This window comes from Geotrypetes seraphini, chromosome 8 (assembly GCF_902459505.1).
Source record: "Geotrypetes seraphini chromosome 8, aGeoSer1.1, whole genome shotgun sequence".
NCBI lineage: Eukaryota > Metazoa > Chordata > Amphibia > Gymnophiona > Dermophiidae > Geotrypetes > Geotrypetes seraphini.
The window spans coordinates 120,464,938-120,488,480 of record NC_047091.1 but is presented as its reverse complement, the minus strand read 5'-3'; the positions used below and the strand labels follow the sequence as shown (position 1 = coordinate 120,488,480).

Below are 23,543 nucleotides of genomic sequence, written 5' to 3'. Positions count from 1 at the left end.
AGCAGTGAGTTCAGCAGGCAGAAAGAGGTGCTTCAGATAAGTAGGAGGATTCGGCAACCGGCAGTCAGGTAATTAACTTAAACATAAAAGAAACTGTGGAATTGATGATCCTGAGGAAATCTTTTACTGTGTTTTATATTTTCATATTGTGTTTTATTTTTGAATTCATCTGCACCTTTTTCAAATAAAGATTTCATCAGGATCATCAATTCCACAGTTTCTTTTGTGTTTGCGCTGCTGTTTTCCTAGTGGAATCTCTTGGTGGAACCCATTTTTTGTTTTCTGTTCAGGTAATTAACTTATAAACGCACTCTTTTACTAAGACGTGCTAGCCGTTTTAGTGTGCGTTAAATGCTGACGTGTCCATTATATTCTATGGATGCGTTAGCATTTAGCACACACTAAATCGGCTAGCACGCCTTAGTAAAAGAGGGGGGAAATATAAGTTAATTACCTGAACAGAAAACAAAAAAAGGGTTCAACCAAAGAGATTCCACAAGGAAAACAGCAGCGCAAACACAAAAGAAACTGTCAGAAGTAATTGTTGCTTTTTATGGGGACAGTCAGGGATGGAGGGGATTTCTCGTGGGGAAGGGCGGGGATGGAGGAGATCCTGGCGGGGATGGGTGGGGACGGAAAGGATAAGGGTGGGGATGGAAAGGATTTCTGTCTCCGTGCAACTCTCTAGTCCTGACTAGCCACTAGACCACCAGAGTAGTAGGGCAGGCTGGGAAGGGGGCAGAAGCAGCCTATGGATGGGGCTGGGAGGAGGGAAAGAGAATGGGAGGAAGTGGGAGCTGTTCCCAGTCAGGGGCTGGGCCATTTTGGCTGAAACTGAGCAACAGATTTCAGTCATAAATAGAAAAAAAATATTTTGGTCATCCCTTAATTTAAAAAGGTTTTTTTAGTGGCAAAGTTTACCAGATATGTTAGTTTGCTTTCAGCTGAACATAGTAACATAGTAAATGATGGCAGATAAAGACTATAGTACACAAATATCTAGAGAACCCACGAAAAGCAAACAAAGCAAGTGGAAATCAAAGCAAGGCACATGCAGAGGTGACAAGATGAAATAAAATGTTCTTTATTTTGTATTTTCATACAATGGGCTCAACACAAGCTGTGTTTCAGCAAATTGCCTTCATCAGGATTCCAAATCTAAATTTTTTTTTAAAAACACCACATTGAAATGAATAAGATGTAATTACAATAATACAAAAAGAATGAAATAAGAATAAAAACATCTTACCAAACTGTTTATTATATCAGATCTTACAAACAAAGAGCTCATCAAAGCAAAGTACACTTCTCCCTCCGAATCCGCGGTTTCAGTATCCGCGGATTCGGTTATTCACGATTTTTAAAAAATTTCTTTTTTTTGGGGGGAGGGGGAATAAAATAAAATAACGCTGCATCCCAGACCTCCCCAGATTTTACCTGGTGGTCTAGCAGGCTTTCGGGGCAGGAGTGATCTTCCTAAGCTCCTACCCCGTGCAGATTACTCATACAAAATGGTTGCCATGAGTTCCCGTAGTCTCTTGAGACTACGATGGGAAATCCCCGCAGCCATTTTGTATGAGTGATCTGTACAGGGCAGGAGCGTAGGAAGATCGCTCCTGCCACAAAAGCCCACTAGATCACCAGGTAAGGTCCGAGATGCAGGGGAAGGCGGGGTGGGTCAGAGCCAGCCTAAATGGTATTCACAAATTTTCAATATTCGCGGGCCGGCTCTGCCTCTAACCCCTGCGAATATTGAGGGAGAAGTGTATGAGCAGCAACGTTAATTAAATTACTAACACAATAGTTCCCTTAAAGATAGGCTTCTTGATTTAAAACAGTAACTCAAATATAACCAGAAAAGAGAAAACGAGGAGTAAACGTGTCAGGGGCAATAAAACTGACATATATTCACCTGCACAGCTCAAATGGCCCCTTTGGCTACTTTTGATGCTTATGCTATCGTTTCATTTTGCTGTTTGCTGTTTTAAGGAGAAATTAGGTTCTTTCCTGCTAATTTTCTTTCTGTTAGCTCCTCTAGACTGGTACAGTTCTTTACTGATGGGTTATACACTTCCCCCTCCGTATTTGCGAATTCCATATCTACGGATTCGATTACCGTAATTTTCACGCAAATAACACGCAACCCGTATAAAACGTGCACACGTGTATAGCGTGCGCAGAAATCCACGATGATAAGCACAAAAACTTTGGTATAACGCGCTCACGATTATACCGCGCATGCTGCCCGACTCTCCGTTCACCACCCCCCTGACTTCCGTGCACTGCCCCACCTCTCCGTGCGCTGTCCCGACTCTCCGTTCACCCCCCCCTGACTTCCGTGCACTGCCCATGACTTCCGTGCGCTGTCCCGACTCTCCGTTCACCCCCCCCCTGACTTCCGTGCACTGCCCTGACTTTCCGTGCGCTGTCCCGACTCTCCGTTCACCCCCCCTGACTTCCGTGCACTGTCCCCCCTTGAAGGTCTGTCCCCATCCTGAAAGCCCTGATGCCCCCCCCCCGACGTCCGATACATCCCTCCCCCCGAAGGACCGCCGACTCCCCAACAATATCGGGCCAGGAGGGAGCCCAAATCCTCCTGGCCACGGCGACCCCCCTAACCCCACCCCGCACTACATTACGGGCAGGAGGGATCCCAGGCCCTCTCTGCCCTCGACGCAAACCCCCCTCCCCCCAACGACCGGCCCCCCCCAAGAACCTCCGACCGCCCCCCAGCCGCCCCGCGATCCCCCTGACGACCCCCACGACCCCCCCGCCCCCCTTCCCCGTACCTTTGGTAGTTGGGCCAGAAGGGAGCCCAAACCCTCCTGGCCACGGCGACCCCCTAACCCCACCCCGCACTACATTACGGGCAGGAGGGATCCCAGGCCCTCCTGCCCTCGACGCAAACCCCCCTCCCCCCAACGACCGCCCCCCCCCCCAAGATACCTCCGACCGCCCCCCAGCCGACCCGCGATCCCCCTGACGACCCCCACGACCCCCCCACCCCCCCTTCCCCATACCTTTGGTAGTTGGGCCAGAAGGGAGCCCAAACCCTCCTAGCCACGGCGACCCCCTAACCCCACCCCGCACTACATTACGGGCAGGAGGGATCCCAGGCCCTCCTGCCCTCGACGCAAACCCCCCTCCCCCCCCAACGACCGCCGCCCCCCCAAGAACCTCCGACCGCCCCCCCAGCCGACCCGCGACCCCCTGGCGACCCCCCCACCCCCCTTCCCCGTACCTTTGGTAGTTGGCCGGACAGACGGGAGCCAAACCCGCCTGTCCGGCAGGCAGCCAACGAAGGAATGAGGCCGGATTGGCCCATCCATCCTAAGGCTCCGCCTACTGGTGGGGCCTAAGGCGCGGGGGCCAATCAGAATAGGCCCTGGAGCCTTAGGTCCCACCTGGGGGCGCGGCCTGAGGCACATGGTCGGGTTGGGCCCATGTGCCTCAGGGCCGCGCCCCCAGGTGGGACCTAAGGCTCCAGGGCCTATTCTGATTGGCCCACGCGCCTTAGGTCCCACCAGTAGGCGGAGCTTTAGGATGGATGGGCCAATCTGGCCTCATTCCTTCGTTGGCTGCCTGCCGGACAGGCGGTTTGGCTCCCGTCTGTCCGGCCAACTACCAAAGGTACGGGGAAGGGGGGTGGGGGGGGTCGTGGGGTCGCCAGGGGGAATCGCGGGTCGGCTGGGGGGCGTCGGAGGTTCTTGGGGGGGGCGGTCGTTGGGGGGGGAGGGGGGTTTGCGTCGAGGGCAGGAGGGCCTGGGATCCCTCCTGCCCGTAATGTAGTGCGGGGTGGGGTTAGGGGGTCGCCGTGGCCAGGAGGGTTTGGGCTCCCTTCTGGCCCAACTACCAAAGGTACGGGGAAGGGGGGTGGGGGGGTCGTGGGGGTCGCCAGGGGGGTCGCGGGTCGGCTGGGGGGGGCGGTCGGAGGTTCTTGGGGGGGGGGGCGATCGTTGGAGGGAGGGGGGTTTGCGTCGAGGGCAGGAGGGCCTGGGATCCCTCCTGCCCGTAATGTAGTGCGGGGTGGGGTTAGGGGGTCGCCGTGGCCAGGAGGGTTTGGGCTCCCTTCTGGCCCGATATTGTCGGGAAGTCGGCGGTCCTTCGGGGTGGGGGTGCGAGTGTCCCTGCCGGGGGGGGGGATGTATCGACGTCGGGGAGTCGGCCGGGCAAGAGGGCTTGGGCTCCCTCTTGCTCCGATCGTGGATGCGGGTGCGGGTGGGAGCGCGTGCGAGCAGTGGTTCGGGATGGGGGGGCGGGCGGTCCTGCTGGGGGGGTGAATCGGGCGTCGGGGGGGGGTGGGAACTATGTTTTAAAACTTTTGTATACCGCGCTCACGCATATAACGCGCGAGGGGTATGCGCGGTAGGTAAAAACGCGTATAACGCGCGCGTTATATGCGTGAAAATACGGTATTTCGCAGTTTTAAACAAAAAAAAAAATGCATTTTAATTTTTCAAGCTATTTTAAGCCCTGTAAGCTCCCCCTTAAGCCTTACCGGGTGGTCTAGTGGGTTTTAGGAGCAGGAACAATCTTCCCACGCTCCTGCCCTGTGCATATCGCTCACAGGAAATGGCTCGAGAGACTACGGGAGCTCAAGGCAGCCATTTCCTGTGAGCGATCTGCATGGGGAAGAAGCGTGGGAAGGTCGCTCCTTCCTGAAAACCCGCTAGACCACCAGGAAAGGCTTATGGGGGGCTTTCAGGGCTTAAAATAGCCGGGAGAAGCAGGGGTTAGGGGCAGATCTGGCCCGAATATTATTCACAGGTTTTTTAATATTCATGGGCCGGTTCTGTCCCTAACCACCACAAATACGGAGGGGGAAGTGTATCTCACTATGACCAGCAAGTGGAGACAGACCAAAACTTTTGGCTGTAGTATATTAGCTGAGGCTCCTCCTCCTAAACTAGTCTGTCAAATAGCCAAGCCGAACTAAGAAAAAAACTAACATGTAACAGTAATAACACTCCGAACAGAAGAGTAAAACAACAAACATATAGCAACAGTGGCGTACCTAGCATATGTGACACCCGGGGCCCATCATTTTTTGGCACCCCCCCCCCCATCTGTACGAAAAACATGATTTTTAGTAACAAGCCACACGTCACACATGAGTACCTAGGAAAAGGCAGCATCTTACATATGCAGTGAGCAGTACAACATTAATACACCCATTGTAAAACTAAACAAGCCAGACTAGTGCAGATCAATCCTACACCGTCAATCCTAACAGAAAACCATATCTTTCAAACACACAGAACACAGAAAATACCTTCGACTAGTATGGAATATGTCATCACAAACTAACCCCTCCCTCTTTTACAAAACTGTAGTGTGGATTTTAGCCACGGTGGTAACAGCTCTAATGCTCATAGAATTCTGAGCATCAGAGCTGCTACCACCACGGCTGGCGCTAAAAAACCCTCCACAGTTTTGTAAAAGGGGGGATAAAATAGAAATACAGTGGTACCTTGGATTACGAGCATAATCCGTTCCAGGAGCATGCTCATAATCCAAAATGCTCGTTTATCAAAGCGAGTTTCCCCATAGGAAATAATGGAAACTTGCTTTGATGCGTTCCCCCCCCCCCGAGATCCGGCATTGCTACCCTCGAAGGCTCCCCCTGCGATCCGGTACCCCCCCAACGCGATTGGGCATCCCCCCGCCACGATCTGGCACCCCCTGCCGTGATTTTGGGCACCTCTGCCACAATCCGGCACCCCCCTGCCACGATCCAGCACCCCCCCGACACGATTAGGCATCCCCCCCACCGCTTCTTACCCTCATCGGGCACCCCGAAGATCGGCCTCCTCGTCTGCTGGGCCTTGAGCATGCACAGATGCTCAAGGCCCAGCAGACGAGGAGGCCGATCTTCGGGGTGCCCAGATGAGTGTAAGTGGCGGCGGGGGGAGCCCAATCGTGCGGGGTACCGGATCGTGGCAGGGGGTGCCCAATCGCGTTGGGGGGGGGTGCCAGTTCGTGGCGGGGGGATGCCGGATCACTTCGGGAGTGCCGGATCACGTCAGGGGGGTGTCAGATCATGGGGGGAGGGGTGCCGGATCGCGGGAGGGAGGGTGCCGGAATCGCGGGGGGGGGGGAGAGGGTGCCGGATTGCGGAATGGGGGCGCTCGTAAATCGAGCCATGCTCGGTTTCCGAGGCACCGATTTTGCCAATGTTTTTGCTCATCTTGCAAAACACTCGCAAACCGGTGCACTCTAAAACCGAGGTACCACTGTACAGTCAAACCTCGGTTTACGAGTGCACCGGTTTGTGAGTGTTTTGCAAGACGAGCAAAACATTGGCAAAATCGATGCCTCGGAAACCGAGCATGGCTCGATTTACGAGCGCCCCCCTCCGCAATCTGGCACCCTCTCCCCCCCTGCGATCCGGCACCCTTCCCCCGCGATCCGGCACCCCCTTGACGTGATCCCTCTTCCCTGTGCTGGGCTGGACTGGGCTTAGAGCATTTGCGCATGCTCAAAGTCTTCTGGTCTCACTCTCTCCAAGATTCTCAGATTCAGAATCTCGGAGAGAGCGAGACCAGAAGGCTTTGAGCATGCACAAATGCTCAAAGCCCAGTCCAGCCCAGCACAGGGAAGAGGGAGGATCTCCGTCGCACCACCCAGCCCAGCCCAGCCCAGGCCAGAAGAGGGAGGATCTTAGGGCACCAGCACCTCCTGTGCATTGGTGCCGGGCCCAATTGGGGTAAGCAATGTCGCGGGGGAGGGAGGGCGACGCGAGCGGGGGGGAGGATGCCGGATCGCAGGGGGGATGCCGGATCGCAGGGGGGGTATGAAGCAGTGTCGGTGGCCTCAAGGGGGAGGGGATGGAGCAGTGCCGGTAGCCTCAGGGAGGGGGGGATGAGGAGGAGGTGGAACGAATCAAAGCGAGTTTCCCTTACTTCCTATGGGGAAACTCTCTTTGATATATGAGCAATTTGGTTTACGAGCATACTTCTGGAATGCATTATGCTCGTAAACCAAGGTTCCACTGTACATAGACAAAGGTTAAATTGAACCAGCAAGAAGCTGGACTCTGCAAACAATGCAACACCACAGAAACAGTGACACATGTCTCCTAAAGCAATAAATAAATAGAAAATTTTTTTCTACCTTTTTCTTCTCTGGTTTCTACTTTACTCATCTTCTTGTTACTCTCTTCCTTCCATCCACTGTCTGCCATCTCTCTGCCCCTATATGGCATCTTCTCTCCTTCTATGCCCCTTCCAGAAACTGTACGCCTCCCCCTTCCATCTCTCCTTTCACCCCCATTGGTCTGGCATCTCTCTCCTCTCCTTCCCTCTCCCACACCTCTCTTCTGCAATCCTTTTCTTTCCTCATTTTCCTTTTCAATTTATTTTCTGCATCCATCTAGATTACGTTCTTACTACCCTCTCATCAATTTCCTTTTTTACTGTCTACCTACAGCTCGCCACCTCTTTCCCTCACCCCCCTCAAGTATTTCCCTAACTCAATCCTTTTCCCCCATCATGTGCCCTCCTTTTATTTATCCCCTCCTTCCATCATGTGCCCTCTTTCTCTACCATTTCCATCTAGTACCTTCTCCTCTCTGTCCACTTCCATCATCTGTTCCCCTCTTTCTCTCCTCCCATTTTCTTCCTGCATTTGTTCCCTTATCTCTCCCATCTGCACTTCCATCCAGCATAAGCTCCCCCTCTACCCGCCACACTACCATCCAATGTCTACCCTTTCTCTCTCCATCCACCCCTTTTCAATCAGCATCTGCCCCCTTTCTTTCCCTCCAATCCAATTCCATCCAGTATCCTTCCCCCTTATGTCTCTCTCCCCTTTCCCTGTACATCAATTCCATCAGCACCACCCTGCCATTCCACCCTGCCCCCTTTCTCTCCCTGCACCACTCTTTCATTTCAGCAGTCCTGCTCCTTTCTCGCGATGACTGCAGCTGCCAGTCCATCCCACTCTAACGTACTAGCTCTGGAGCAGAGTCGGCAGCCGCGTGCTGGAAGGTCCCGTGATGATTCCAGGCTTTACTCCGGAAGAAGTAAATTACGTCGAAGGGGATTGACCCGGCAGACGCAGGGAGTTGTGGCAAGGACCCGCGATAACTGCGTATGCCGGGTCCACCCCCTTTGACATAACTTACTTCTTCCGGAGCAAAGCCGGCAGATGAGTCATCGGGGGACCTTCCTGCACCAGCTGCCGACTCTGCTCTAGAGCAGTGCTTTTCAACCTTTTTACACCTGTGGACCGGCAGAAATAAAATAATTATTTTGTGGACCGGCAAACTACGAAGACTGAAATTTAAAAAAACACATTTCCGCCCCGTCTCCGCAAGCTCAGTCCCCGCAAACCATCTGATCCCATCCGCATAAGTCTCAGTTATGATTTTATATTGAACATATTTTATTAAAGTATAAAAAGAAACAATATTCTGTACAATTGTGATTTTATAAATATATACAGAGCAAGGACCAACAAAACCTTTGTCTCCCCTCCCCTTCACCTATATCCCCTCTACTATCAAGAAAACTGAACAAGCCAAATTATTATAGAATGCTACACAGAAATATCATGCTAACAGAATACTGCAGTCACACATGACAGGAATAGTGTTAGGGGAATGCCCCCTGGTCTGAGACAGCCCTATGCCAGCTGGAAGCTAATGAAGCACTGCCTGGGCTTTGCAGTCCCCAGTTATGTCTCTAGCAGGATACATATTTCAAATCTGATATATTCTAATGACAAAATAGAAATAAAATGATTTTTTTTTCTACCTTTTGTTGTCTCTGGTTCTGCTTTTATCTTCTTTTCACTCTTTTCCTTCCAGCGTCTGCCCTGTCTCTTCAATCCAGCATCTGCCCATTCCATCCACTGTCTGCCCCTTGCAGAAACTGTCTGTCTCCCCCGCCATCTCTCCTCTAGACCTCCCCTTCCTTTGGTCTGGCATCTATCATCTTCCCTCTGTTTCATCATGGTCTGGCATCTTTCTCTTTTCATCTCTCTTTACCTCCCCCCCCCCGTGGTTTTTAGCATCTCTCTCTTCTCATTTCCTCCGCTCAGATCTGATATCTCTCTCCTTCCCCGTTCTCTGGCATCTCTCTCTCCTCTCTCTCTTCCCTTTCTTTCTCTGGTCTTCCTTATTTTCTGCATCCGTCTAAATTAAATTTGCTCTTACTATGCAGTCCTCAAATTCCCTCTTTTTACTATGTCTACCCACAGCATGCCACCCGTTTCCTTCACCCCTCCACTATCTCACTAACTCTATCTTCTTCCCCCATTCAGCATATGTATTTTTTCTTTATCCCTCCTTCCATCCAGTATGTGTTCTCTTTCTCCACTTCCATTCAGCATTTGATCTCCCTTCTCCCAACTTCCATCATCTGCCCTCTTCTCTCTCCCCACTTCCATCATCTGCCCTCTTCTCTCTCCTCCTCTCCACTTCCATCATCTGCCCCTTCTCTCTCCCCACTTCCATCATCTGTCCCCTTCTCTCAATCTCTTCATCCACCACAGGTCCATCTTTCTCCCTTACTCACCTTTCCGATTTTGGCAACAAGATCGGCAAGGTCCCTCCCCTCCATGACGGCACTCAGCGGCATCGGCGTTCCCCCCCCCCCTCCGCAACAGCACTCAAGTTCGGCCTCCTTCTCCCGGCATCAACAGAACTTCAGATCGGCAATAGGTGCTCAGTCAAAACCTTCCCCTGATTGAACTGCCTGGGCGGAAACAGGAAGCTGAGTCACGGAAAGCTTCTGACTGAGCACCTGTTGTCGATCTGAAGTTCTGTTGATGCCAGGAGAAGGAAGCCGAACTTGAGTGCTGTCGCGCGGGGGAGGGGGGCCAGATGCCGCTGAGTGCCGTCACGGAGGGGGGGGCGCTGATGCCGCTGAGTGCCGTCGACGGGGGGAGGGCACCGATGCCGCTGATTGCCGTTGCAGTTGCAGCCCAGGAATTTTCTGGACCTGGCCGGCTGTGCACCCCCTCTAAGGCTGCACCCGGGGTGGACCGCCCCCCTGCCCCCCCTTAGTATACCACTGTATAGCAACATTGTTAGAAAATGCATAGAACCAAAACCCTGCAGTGAAAATGTCCCCACAGCTCACCAGCTATGCAAACTGAGCCATAGCTGCTATTCTTATATCTCCCTGGCCCTAGAAAAATACTATAACCTGCAGAAAAGTAAAATCTTCACGTAAACAAAACCTGCAATCACCACAGAAAGACAGCTAGGGTGGGGAACTGTACTGATCTAGAGGAGCTAATAGAAAGAAAATTAGCAAGTAAGAACCTAATTTCTTCTTCTGTAGCATCCTCTAGACCGGTACAGTTCTTTATTGATAGGATTTACAAAAGCAGTATCTATCATGGGTGGGACCCCCGAAGGGCCGACACCAGAACACGCTCACCAAACACCAAGTCCCGACACGCCTGAACGATCACACGGTAGTGTTTGACAAAGGAATGCAGAGAAGACCAAACTGCAGCCTTACAAATATCCACTGGAGGCACAAGAGAAGACTATGCCCATAAAGCTGCCTGACCTCGAGTGGAATGAGCCTTGAGAAATTCAGGAACAGGCTTTTTTCTGAAGAAGAAATGCAAAAGCAATAGTCCCCTTAATCTACAGCGCAATGGTAGCCTTCGAAGCGTCATCCCCCTTACGAGGACCTGCTAAGAGGGCAAAGAGATGATCCAACTTCCTGAAATCCTAGGTCCACTGAACATAAGAGCAAATGATCTGACAGATATCCAACTTGTGCAACTGTTTCTGCTCCGGAGATCCCTCCCGAGAACCCAACACCGGGAGGACCACTGACTGATTGACATGAAAAGGCGAGACCACTTTTGACAGGAAAGAAGGAACAGGCTGCAACACAACCCGCTTCCCAGAGAACTCCAGGAAGAGAAACCTACAAGAGAAAGCGTTCAGCTCAGAAATGCATCTAGCAGATATAATAGCCACCACAAAGACCGCTTTAATAGTAAAATCCTTCAAAGAGAAGGCACTCAAAGGCTTAACAGGAGGGCGCACCATTACGGACAAGACCAGAGTAAGATCTGAAGATGGAACAGATGATTGAATGGGAGGCTTTAGTAATTCGGCCGCCCGCAAAAAGCGAATGACATCAAGAATGGCAGTCAGCCACTGACCTCGTAACAACCCAAGAAAGGCAGACAAGGCCGCAAGCTGAACTCTGAGAGAAGACCAAGCCAGGCTCTTATCCAGACCATCCTGCAAGACCTCTAAGATGTTAGGCAAGGAAGCGCGAAAAGAGACCACTCCCCTCGCAGCACACCACTCCTCAAATATACGCCAAAACCGCACAGAAGCCCAAGGAGTGGAAAGCCTCCAGGACCCCCAGAAGGTTGAGATCACTTTATCTGAATACCCCTTCTTACCTAGGCGTTCCCTTTCAAGAGCCAAGCCGTAAGACAAAGGGGACCCAGACTGAACATTGGAATGGGGCCCTGAGTCAGAAGGTTGGTCGAGAGAGGCAGTGGCAGAGGATCTGCCACCAGATGACTAATCAGAACCATGTACCACAGACACCTGGGCTAGTTCGGGGCCACCAGGATCATGAGGCCAGAATGCTGAACAATGGAAAGAATCTGCACACCAACAGCCATGGAGGAAACGCGTACAGAAGACCCTCCATTGGCTATGGCTGAACCAGAGCATCCAGCCCCTCGGTCTGACCGTCTCTGTGACAACTGTTTTGGCATTGACACTCGTGGTCATCAGATCCATAAAGGGCTGACCCCAAGTCTGCACTAGTAACTGGAAGACTGCGGGACCAAGACACCACTCTCCGGGATCTAGCCCGTGACGACTGAAGAAGTCCGCCTGAACATTCACCACTCCAGCAATGTGGGAAGCCGAGATGTCCCAAAGATGAGACCTGCCCATGAGCAGAGCTACCTCCTGCACCACCAGAGAACTCTTGGTGCCCCCCTGACGATGGACATGGGCCACCACTATGGCATTGTCCGAGAGAACCCGGACCGACTTGCCTGTCAATAAGGAATGAAAGCTAATAAAGCCAGATGGATGGCTCTGGTCACCGGAACATTGATCGACCAAATTGTCTCCTCTGTGGAACAACTGCCCTACGCAAATCGACCCATATACCAAGCTCCCCAACCAAAGGCACTGGTGTCCGTGAGAAGCACCGTCCAGTGGGACTGATCCAGACTCACCCCTTGTACTAGATGGGAGGACTGAAGCCACCATCGAAAAATGCAGCGAACCAAACCCCAAAGAGGGACAGGGAAATCCAGACTCCCTCTGGGGTGACCACCTCCGAAGAAGCGCATACTAAAGAGCGGATGCAAGTGAGCCCAAGCCCACCCCACCACGTCTAGGAAAGCCACCATTGGACCCCAAGACTTGGAGGAAATCCTGTGCCCGAGGACACCGGGGCACCATAAGCAGGCGAATCTGAGATTGCAATTTGCTTACCCGGGCCTCTGGGAGGAAGACCTTCCCCAAGGAGGTGTTTAACAGAACCCCAAGATACTCCAGGTCAACCAACTCTCGGATAGGTTGGTAACGCATCCCAACGCCTGCAGGAACTCCACCACCCGAGCTGTGACCCAGGAGCTCTCCTAGAAAGACTTTGCTTGAATCAACCACTCAGGGATGAACCAAAAAGCCCTCCTTACACAAAACCATCGCCCCGACCACCAGAACCTTGGTGAACGTCCTTGGGGCCTTGGCCACCCCAAAAGGAAGCGCACAAAACTGATAGTGTTGACCCAAGATTGCAAAATGAAGGAAGCGCTGATGAGAGGCCTGGATTGGAACATGCAAGTAGGCCTCCGTCAGATCCTCCGGTTGAACTGCCAGAATAACAGACTGCAGTACCTCCATGCGAAAAGATGGAACTCTGAGAGCCTGTGGACCCCTTTCAAATTTAAGATGGGCCGAAAGGTCCCCTCTTTCTTGGGCACCCAAAGTAGATCAAGTACCTGCTGGTGCAACTCTCCTGCGCGGGTACTGGAACAACAGCTCTAAGATCTAGCAAAACTTTGAAGGGTCTAGTGAAAAGCCTGCTTCTTCCATGCCACCTGAAAAGGAGAAGCTACAAAATGATCAGGCAAGGAGCGGGCAAACTCCAGAGCTTAACTGTCTCGAATCACCTCCAGGATACACTGATTGGATGTGATCGCTGCCCATTTTGGACAGAACTCACGCAGGCGGGCGCCCCTCAGAATCAGAGGGGGCACCGGCAAGGAGTTATTGGGCAAGATGGGCAGCGGGGGAACCGGTAGAGGAAGTTCCAACACCCCGGTGGGCCTCCCAAACATACAGCATGTGCTGAAAGGGCCCACAGATAACCTGGAGGCCGGAAAAAAAGTAGCCCTTTGATCAGGGCATAGCCTAGAAAGCACGCAATCATCCTCTAGCAGAGCCACCCCGTGGCCTAGCTCTGTCCTCAGGCAAACGAGACACTTTAGACTCAGGCAAGGTCTGAAACAACCTCTCCAGATGCTCTCCACACAAGAAAAAAACCCCGAAGGGGAATTTCAACAGCTTAACCTTGGATGCCGCAACCGCCGACCATGCCCGAAGCCACAAGGTACAGCGCGCAGCCACCCCGAGAGCCACTGTCTTGGCCGCAGCTTGTAACAGGTCATACATGGCATCCGCGAGACAAGAAGCACCCATCACAAGATCCGGCTACTTCCTGCTCCACTAAATTCCAGTGAACAGACTCACGGGCAAGGACAAGCTCGGCCCACTGAAAACAAGCTGGAGCCACCAGACCGCCACCCATTGCCGCCTGGATCACCAGGGCAATCACATCCAACTCTGTGGAAGGAGGGACCCCAACTTATGCTCCTCAGGGTCCCTCAAAGCAGAGCTGCCCTCAACAGGCACAATATGCTGCTCCGCGATGGCCGAAACCACCACGTCCCGATCCCCCTCCAGGATGGGATCCAGGCAGGCCATAGAATGCGCAAAGCAAAAAAAGGGGGGACCTCTGGCACCTGCCACTGTGCAAGCACAAAACTCCCGAACATCCTGATGCACAGGAAAAGAGCGGGAAGTTAAGTGGATCCCCCAACACAAGGGGTCCACTACACACGGAGGCTCCTACTCAGCTGCCTCAAAAGAAACCCCGGGGACACCAGAAGCAACAGCACATGGAGCTCGACCGCCGAAAACACGCACCCACACAGACGCGTCCATGCCAGCAGAAGGAGCACAAAACCACCATTAGCAGAAAACCATTTCCCCTAGAGCAGGGGTGTCAAAGTCCCTCCTCGAGGACCACAATCCAGTCAGATTTTCATGATTTCCCCAATGAATATGTATGAGATCTATTAGCATACAAAGAAAGCAGTGCATGCAAATAGATCTCATGCATATTCAGGGGGGAAATCCTGAAACTCGACTGGATTGCAGCCCTCGAGGAGGGACTTTGACACCCCTGCCCTAGAGGATCCTGGAGAGCTTCCCAAAGGGTCCAGGTCCTAAGACACAGAAGTCTGCTCCTTCCAAACAAGCAGCGTCCCAAAAGAGCCTCGGACGTTGGGACGTGAGAGGAGTAGAGGGGAACCAAACTGGCACTGAATGGGGCTGACCCATAGAGGACATTGAGGGTAAACTCCCCCCCCCCCCCGAAACCCCGCATCAAGAACACCAAAAATGACAAAAGAGAGGAAAAATCTCCTAGCGGCCCCATGGGACTCCCTGCCACAGCAGGGGACCCAGCAACAAACTGCCACTTGTCACCAAAACAGGGGCGAGGTCACCTTAGGCTACACAAAAATTCATGTGTTTTCTACAAAAAATGGAGTTGAATTGCCGAAAAGAAAAAAAGGAGCTTTGGCGACCTGCAGCAGCTAAGAGGCCTAAACCGCCCCAGCCGCTAAAGCAGGCAAACCGGCATAAGCTGCTAAGGGAGTCCCCAGCCGCTTAGGCAGTAGGGAATCCTTTTTGCCTAACCGTCGGCGGCTGGAGATCCTCCCATATGAGCGACGGGGGAAGCCCGGGCTTCCCCACAGACAGCTGCCGGCTCACGAGGCACTCGCGAAGGGGATCCCTGGCCACTGGCACCCGATGCCAATGAGGATTTCCCTCCAGTGGCCTGACATGAACAGGCCAGCCGCGAGTGCCTCGTGGCTGGATTACAATGAGCACTTTTCCCCTGGAAAAGTGCTCATTGCTCCAGACGCGATCTAGCTAGAAGAAAAGTGCTGGTTAGCAGAAAAAATACATTAAAATACAGTAAATTTAAAGGGTAAGAGCCCTTTAGACTGCACAGCCTCAGGATTTTATTTATTTATTTTTTCAGACTCCACTGGCTCTCTAAGCCAGAGGCCTGACCGGTATCGGTAGCCAGGCTGCCAGCTGAGGCACCTCTGCAAAAACTTGGGGAGGTGGAGGAAGAGGGAGGAAGCTAATACAAAGGGCTCCTTTTACGAAGCTGCGTTAGCGGTTTAACACACGTAATAGTGCATGCTAAATTGCCAGCCGTGCTAGACGCTAACACCAGCATTGATCTGGCGTTAGTTCTAGCTGCGTAGCATGGGTTTAGCGCATGATAAAAAGCTGCGTGCGCTAAAACCACTAACGTGGCTTTGTAAAAGGAGCCCAAAGTGCCATGAATAATACAGACATTAATAACAAAATAAGCACTTAAATTCCATTAATAACAATGCAGAAGATAAATATCCCTTCCCTCCCATCCAATAATTTAATCAAGAAATGAACCAGAAAGCTATAACCCCCCCACCCACCCCGTCCTGGATATGTATAAAAATAAACCAAAAATTTAAACAAAGACAACTATGTTGAAGTAACAAAGGATTTCAATGGGCCCCAAACCAATTTAAATAATTTGCTATGCCCTAACATATCAGCAGTCATCTTTTCGTATTTGTAACCTAAACATAAACTGGCCCACCAAAACGGAAAGTTGAGGTGGTCACAATTTTTTCAATTGCAGGTTATCATTTGCATAGCGATCTCTGTCATAATTAGGAAAGGCCTGCCCTTGTAGCGATCCATAGGAGGCTTGATATGCAGCAATGTTCCACATATAATTGCCTCATATGTCAAAGGGATTGTTGATTCCAGTATGAGGTTAATCTGTCCCCATATTGACTTCCAGAAGTTGAGTATCAAAGGACAATAGAACAACAGATGATCCAAAGTCTCCATGTCTAGATGACAGTGCCAGCATCTATTAGATTTAGAACTGTCTAACTCGGGGGTGCCCAAAAGGTTGATCACGATCAACCAGTCGATCGCAAAGGCAACGCAAGTCAATCGCGACTCGCGTTGTCTTTGCGTTCTCCCTGTTCTCCGCCGACACAAAAGGCCAGCAGCGACTTCAGAAGTGCCGGGCAAGCCAGCCTACCCCCCCCCCCCCCCACCGCGATGTCAATTCGGTGAGGAAGTTCCGAGCCAGCCAATCACTGCCTGGCTGGCCTGGAACTTCCTCTCCAATGTCAAAATTGACGTCGGGGGGAAGGCTGCTGGCCTGTTGGACATTGGGAAACAGGGAGAACTCTGTAGCAGTGGTTTGGGGAGACAGAAAGATAAACAGGGAGACAAAAAGAAAGACAGCAGAGAGAAAGAAAGTAAGAAAGGGGGGCAGGGAGACAAAAAGAAAGGGGAGGGAATGGAGTGTGTTGGGTGGCAGGGGGCAGGCAGGGAGAGAGGAAGAAAAAGTTGGACTCCTGGAAGGACAGAGATGTTGGTTGGGGAATGGAATGAGGTCTGGAGGAGACGAAGCATGCAGGAGGCAGAAAGGAGGGAAGAAATATTGCATACAAAGTCAGAAGAAGAAAGTGCAACCAGAGACTCATGAAATCACCAGACAACAAAGGTAGGAAAAATGATTTTATTTTAAATTTAGTGATCAAAATGTGTCCATTTTGATAATTTATATCTGCTGTCTATATTTTGCACTATGGCCCCCTTTTACTAAACCGCAGTCGTGGATTTTAGTACAGGGAGCCTAAGAGCAGCGCGGGGCATTCAGCGTAGCTCCCTGCACTAAAAACTGTTATTGCGGTTTAGTAAAATGGGAGAGGGTATATTTGTTTATTTTTGTATAGTTGTTACTGAGATGACATTGCATATTTTAACGTCATCGGCCTTGACCTCTTTGGAAAAAAACCCCTGAATATAAATGATAATTAATATTTTCTCTGCGTACAGTGTGCTTTGTGTTTTTTAAAATTTTATTGTTGGTAGATCATTTTGACTTGGTCATTTTAAAAGTAGCTCGCAAGCCAGTGGCCTCATCAAAGTGTACACAGACAGACTTAAGGAAAGCAAAAAGGTTCAGGAATAATCTAAGGAAATACTGTATTTCTTTATCAAAAAGGTATATGAAATAGCCTCCTGATGGAAACTAGGACCATCTGAACTCAGGAAAGTGTAGGACAGGCGAAGGAATAGTAGAGAAATTAATAGGCAGACTTGATAGGCATATGTTCTTTATCTGCTATTATTTTCATTTCTAAAATCTCAAATCATTGCAGACTCCCCACACTGTCCCCATTATTTCTGTTACAAGTACTGCTTACAGCAGAATCAAAGTGACATCATAAAAGTATGCTTCATATGAAGGTGACTTACTTGAGGAATGCCTCTTGATGGATGCCTGTAGAAAGGAAGTACAGAGATGTATTATTAGCCAAGCTACATTTGAAGTAAAAAAAAAAAAACCAACCCAAAAACCTTTCCAGCATGCCACCTCTGCATGGCTCCTTACTGTGCTGCTCGGGGGCAGGATCAAGTTGCCAACAGTGATTCTCAGCTGCTCCACAGCTGCCTCTGGATTACAGTTTTCATGGTGGGGTTGTACTGGTTTTATCTGAATCCGGAACCTGCGTGGCTCTTCATCATCAAAGTCCGAGTCACTAGAGGAGCAGAGGTGGTTCTCAGGCTCCTGTGTTCAGCCATTAAGGTTTTTACTGTCAAGACATATTCTAAGTGAATCATATATGTATTGAGAGTCTTTTTACTGTGGCACACAACAAAAGCCCATAGATTGCACAGCGAGTAAGAGGAATCCAAGAAGACAAAAAGCTGTGGAACACAATGTTCTTGATGCAATGTTTATTGAAAATCATAAAAGGCAAGTTCATCCACAGTAGATAGCCTCTGCATTGCAGCTGTTAAAACTTCACTTTGGTTCTTTTTGGAGTAGGGTCCATTTTCATTTTTTAACAACCACTTTCACTTTATACCCTTCGAGTAGACACCCACCTGGACCCCTGAGGAATGCTTGTAAAGCCGAAATACCAGGTTGGGTCCACTGCTAACTATTGGGTCAGCTGCTATCTACTGTGGATGAACTTGCCTTTTATGATTTTCAATAAACATTGCATCAAGAGCACTGTGTTCCACAGCCTCTTGTCTTTTTGGAGTCTTTTCACTGTACTAGTTTCACACATTTGTGACCTAATTTCAAGATCTGTGTTCCTTTCATTAGAAGCTTTTCCTAAACAGATCCAGTGAAGGAAGCAAAACTCTAAAATGCACCTAACAGTTTGTTCAATGAGAAGGTCTCAGCCACAGCAGAAGCATATGCCTTTTATTTATTTATATATGCAGTGTCAGATTAGAGAGAATCAGTAAGAAAACAAAAATCAGAGAACACTAGTGGAGGGGGAACAATTAGGATGGGGTGTTGGTATGTCATCATTTCTTCACCAGCTAACAAAGAGAAACTACACCAAAAGCAAACCATGCAAGGGTAGGAAGGAAAAACCAGATCTAAGGAATTCCTAAAAAGTTCAGCCATAAGCGAATGCTGTTGTGTACAAATGCAGAGATATACCATACACTTTCATTAAAAAAAACCCTAACTGGCTATTTGACACTACCTCTTCACTGGTATAAATTTTAGTAAAGTTAAAAATAAAGCATGTCAGATTGAAGAACTCCACTTTGTCCAGCAGGCTTTGACCTTGCACCAAGCTGAGTTTCAGGGAAAAATCCTGAACAAGGCCTGGTATCTGTACATCTTCAGCACATACTACCTCACAAACCTGGAGCATTATTTGTCCAGACTTCAGGGTAGCATTCATGTCCAGAGACTCTACAGGACTGTCTTGCATCCTACTCCAAAGGATGTGATTCACCAAGTCCACATAGACTCCCAGTCTGACAAGACAATCAGATCCTAAACATAAGGATGTGTTTAAGCCCTGGGGCATAGAAAAGTGGTGGGTAAAAGTCTCTGAACCCAGCATCAATTCAACAAACCCCTATGAGAGACTTGACACCATGGCTTGGCAAAAAGTGGAATGACGCATGGCAGACAGAATATGCATAATTGCAGAAGTTGCATGTAGAGTGGTTCACTGATCATGAAGATGTCACTGTGTAATAACAAGTGGGCTTGTACTGGTGTGATCCCTGAAAATGGACTGACTGTCAGAGCTTCATCCTCCTGGTGAACGTCAGCTAACACATAAGGATGGGAGGAAAGAGAACTGGAAAGTTTAGAAGAGGGTATTTGGGCAGTGTCCTCCGAATGGGCCATTGCAGCAGGTGAGTCTTTCAGATCAATCTCCAAATGATCAGCCTCAAGAACAATGTCAGATATCAGATCTTTCTGGACTCTGATTACTTCACTATGTTCATGACCCTCCCCCCCCCCCACCCAGAAGTTGCATCAGAGACGACCTTTCCGGCAGCCACATGCAACTTCAACGCTCCGGCTGCTCGTAGGAAGGCAATTTAGAAATCATCGACAATGAAGGTAAGGAGCAGGGAGGTTTGTCAGCACAGTTGTGTGCTGCAAACAGGAAACACTCCTTCTGCATTTTACATCGAGAACGCGAGTAGGACTTACTGTTTAGTTTTTTTAGTCGGACTGGGGCCTGTTGTCTGGGGGGGGGGGCGCGGTGTGCATGGCGGAAGCGGCTAAGAGGTGTTCTAGTTGCAGGGGGGGGAGGGTGAAAGTGCAAGGGAATATTTTATGTGGCAATATTGCATAGCAGTGACGTCTATGCAGGAGGAATTTTGTGTAGCCATGGGGGAGAATCATGTAGCAAAGACAGAAAATGATTAAATGAAAATTGGTGAACACTTTCTTTTTTTCTTTATTCCTTTCTCATTGTCTTTTGTTGCCAACAGCACAGGGTGATTTTTGATGAGGAGGAAGGAGTGCAGACCTACAACCCTGGACTCTCTCTTGCTCAAGTTGGGTCCTCTGGGGAACTAGGTATGGATTTTGATGAGATACCAGGGTCAGAGGCAAATTTACCTCTCTGGCAGCAGGAGCCATGGCTGCGGGCGGGGGGACAGGGGGGGGGGAGAAAGCGTCATAAAGGTAAGGGGCAGGGAGGGAGAAAGGTGGTGTGGAGAGGAACAGATGCTGAAGGGAAATGGGGCAGACAGATTGGGGAGAAGACGCTGAAGGGAAATGGGGAACAGAGAGTGGAGAGAAGATGCTGGCAGGGAAGAAGACAGAGATGCCAGCTATGGGAAAAGCGGAGGGAAGATGGGTGCCAGACCAATTTGGGGGAAGGGAGAGGCACAGTAACAGAGCAAATGGAAGATGCAGAGAGAAGACAGACAGTGGATGGAAGGAATTGAATGAGAAGATGAGGAAAACAGAAACCAGACAACAAAGGTAGAAAAAAATTTCTATTTATTTATTTTCTTTTTTTTGCTTTAGGATAAAGTAGTAAATTAGTTGTGTTGATAAAAATTTATAAACTAAGCCCTGCCAGCTGAACATCTTTTTCTCTAGCTCAGCAGCCAGAACTTTGATTTATATTGCAGTACTGAGGCTTGTATAGATGCTGTGGGGATGGGACGGGGAAGGGGACGGCGGGGAAGGGGCAGTGATGAGGATGGTGGTCCGGGGAAGGGGCAGTGACGGGGACTGATTTTTCCCCCGTGTCATTCTCTAGTTCCTTGTCCTCCTCTGAAGAGGACCGAGGGGCAACCTGTACAAAGTTGACAGTATTAGGCCTGGGAGCAGGTTTGGATCCAGATGATTTATTCTTTGGCTTCTGGTATTTCCCTCCCCTTTCTGAGAAGAGGCAGTTTGCTGGTGAGTTCAAGAAGTAGCAGTTTGAGTTGTTTTAAGCTGAGCCAGTTTGGCTTCCAGGATCTGGATCTTCTCCGCAGCCAACTTGCGTTTGTTGAACCGCTTCTTTTTAGACCGATGCTGGTCATCCCCTTGCAGTCTGGAAAGAATGGGGTTTACTAGAAGGACCCTGTGAAGGAAAAAGAGAACTTATTCTCCAGAGACAATGAAGACTGAACAGCACTGGCACTTTGTTTGAGATCCTTAGGCTTCTCTTCTGATGCAACTTGGGAGCAGGACCAGCTGAGACTTTAGAACAAACATCATATATATCCTCTGCTTGCCTAAGAAGAAAAAGAATTCTGATGCTTCCCAGCTGAAGGAATTTTGAGCTGGTCAGGTAAACCATTCAGAAAAAGGATTTCTGTAATCCCCAAATTCTAGATTGGCAGCTACAGGTGGAGCACCTGGAAAGAAAACTTGTTTCAGATGAAAAGCAAATTCCTTCAGGCTCTCATGGGGGTCACATCACATGTTGTAAGCACGCCTAGCTTTAGTAGCATCCGGGAAATAAGCCATAGCGTTTCTTCAGTTGTTACTGCTGACTTGGATATCATAGAGCATTGCTCCTCACTGTTCTTAGACATCTTCATGGAAAGTCCATTTAAATAAAGCACGTTTATCAGAATCACAATGTACCTGGAAACTTTGAAACAATTCATTTACTGAATCCAGATGTGCCTGAATTGGTTTCCCCTTTCCCATTTGAAAAGGCATCAGTAATTGTCTAAAGCAGTGTCCAACAAACTTTTCAGCGCCACAGCACACTAAACCCGGTGCCTCAGATGGAAGCATCCGGAAGTGCGCAAGCATGATGTCATCACATCAGTGTCTACGCATGTGTGGACGCCCTCCAGTCGAGATCCTGAACCTGTCACTTCGCCAGTGGGAGATTCTCGAGGAGAGACATCGGTGCCGGCTACCTAAAGGACATGTCTCTCACTGCGAAAGGCACATCCTGTAAGCAGTCAGCTGGCGTCTCTCTTCCTTGCCAGCGTCTCGCAGCACACCTGGAATCTGCCATGGCACACAGTTTGCCATGGCTTTCATAATACGTGTGACTTCTGGTGATAAGAGGACCTCCCTCTTGTGGTACTGCTTTTCAAGATCATCATCAGACTCTCAAAGGGTGTGGTTTGATGTTAGGTTGACATGACACATCAGTACTTGAGGGGAGATTAGACCTCATTAGGCTGGGTTTGGTGTCAAATGTCAACCAGTCAGCATGGTGAAGGGTAAAGTCCTTGTTCCACCTTCCATCCCCCCCTACAGAGCTAAAGGCAACATGCTGGTTAGGTGAGCTGTGGGAGAACAGAGACACTCCCAGCAGGTACAGATGAAACATGGAGAAGCAGAAGAGGAGGGAGGGAGAGCAGAAAAATCCTCTGAATCCAATCATAAATCCTCTAACTCTTAACAGCAGCAAGGTCACAGCATAAGACAGTAACAGAACTCTAAGCTTGAAGAGATGACAATGCATTTTGTTCAGCGGATATACGTAGTATTATATCTTCCTTGTAAAGCAAGAAAGACTGCATTTTTTGAACCAAGAATCAACTTCTTGCTCACTTTCGAAAACCCGAGCATATAGCATCACATTCACTAGAAACAGTACTCAGATCTTACATAAGAAGTGCCTCTGCTGGGTCAGACCAGAGGTCCATCCTGCCAGGCAGCCCGCTCACGCAGCGGCCCAAGACCTGCATAGTAACCCTCTGTCTATACCCTCCTATCCCCTTTTCCTTCAGAAAATTGTCCTATCCCTTCTTGAACTCCAATATAGAGGTCTGCATGGGAATGGGGATCGCGGGAATCCCCCCAACCCACGGGACTCCCACGGGGACCCCCCTCTGGCCCACAGGACTCCCACGGGGACCCCCCTCTAGCTCACGGGACTCCCACAGGGATGGAAGGCTTTGGAAGCAGGGTTCATCCATATAATAAAATGTACACGTCAGCCTTAGTAAAAGAGGGGGTTTAAGTTAATACCTAAACAGAAAACAAAAAAAGGGTTCCACCAAAGAGATTCCACAAGGAAAACAGCAGTGCAAACACAAAAGAAACTGTGGAATTGATGATCCTATCAGAAATAATTGCTGCTTTTTTGGGGACGGGTGGGGATGGAGGTAATTCCTTGCGGGGACGGGTGGGGACGGAGAGGAACCTGGCAGGGACGGGCGGGGATGGGTAGGATTTCTGTCCCCGCGCAACTCTCTACTCCAATATTGTACCTTGTCCTATCATGCCCTCTGGAAGCGCATTCCAGGTGTTGAGTGAAGAATTACTTCCTAGCGTTGGTTCTAAATCTGTCCCCTTTTAATTTTGCCGAATGCCCTCTCGTTCTTTCAGATTTCGAAAGTTTGAAGAATCTGTCCCTCTCCACTTTCTCTATGCCCTTCATGATCTTGTAAGTCTCTATCATGTCCCCTCTAAGTCAACACTTCTCTAGGGAAAAGAGCCCCAGTTTCTCTAATCTTTCAGCATATGAAA

General features: G+C 49.8%; 1 protein-coding gene across 1 annotated transcript in view; it reads right to left on the bottom strand.

Annotated features, from left to right (window-relative positions):
* Nucleotides 1–23,543, bottom strand: part of LOC117365125 (F-BAR domain only protein 1-like) — a 116,893-nt gene that overhangs the window by 39,505 nt on the left and 53,845 nt on the right. The window contains 2 exon segments of the mRNA XM_033955114.1: nucleotides 17,582–17,606; nucleotides 17,718–17,896. Coding sequence (XP_033811005.1) covers nucleotides 17,582–17,606; nucleotides 17,718–17,896 — 204 coding nt within the window.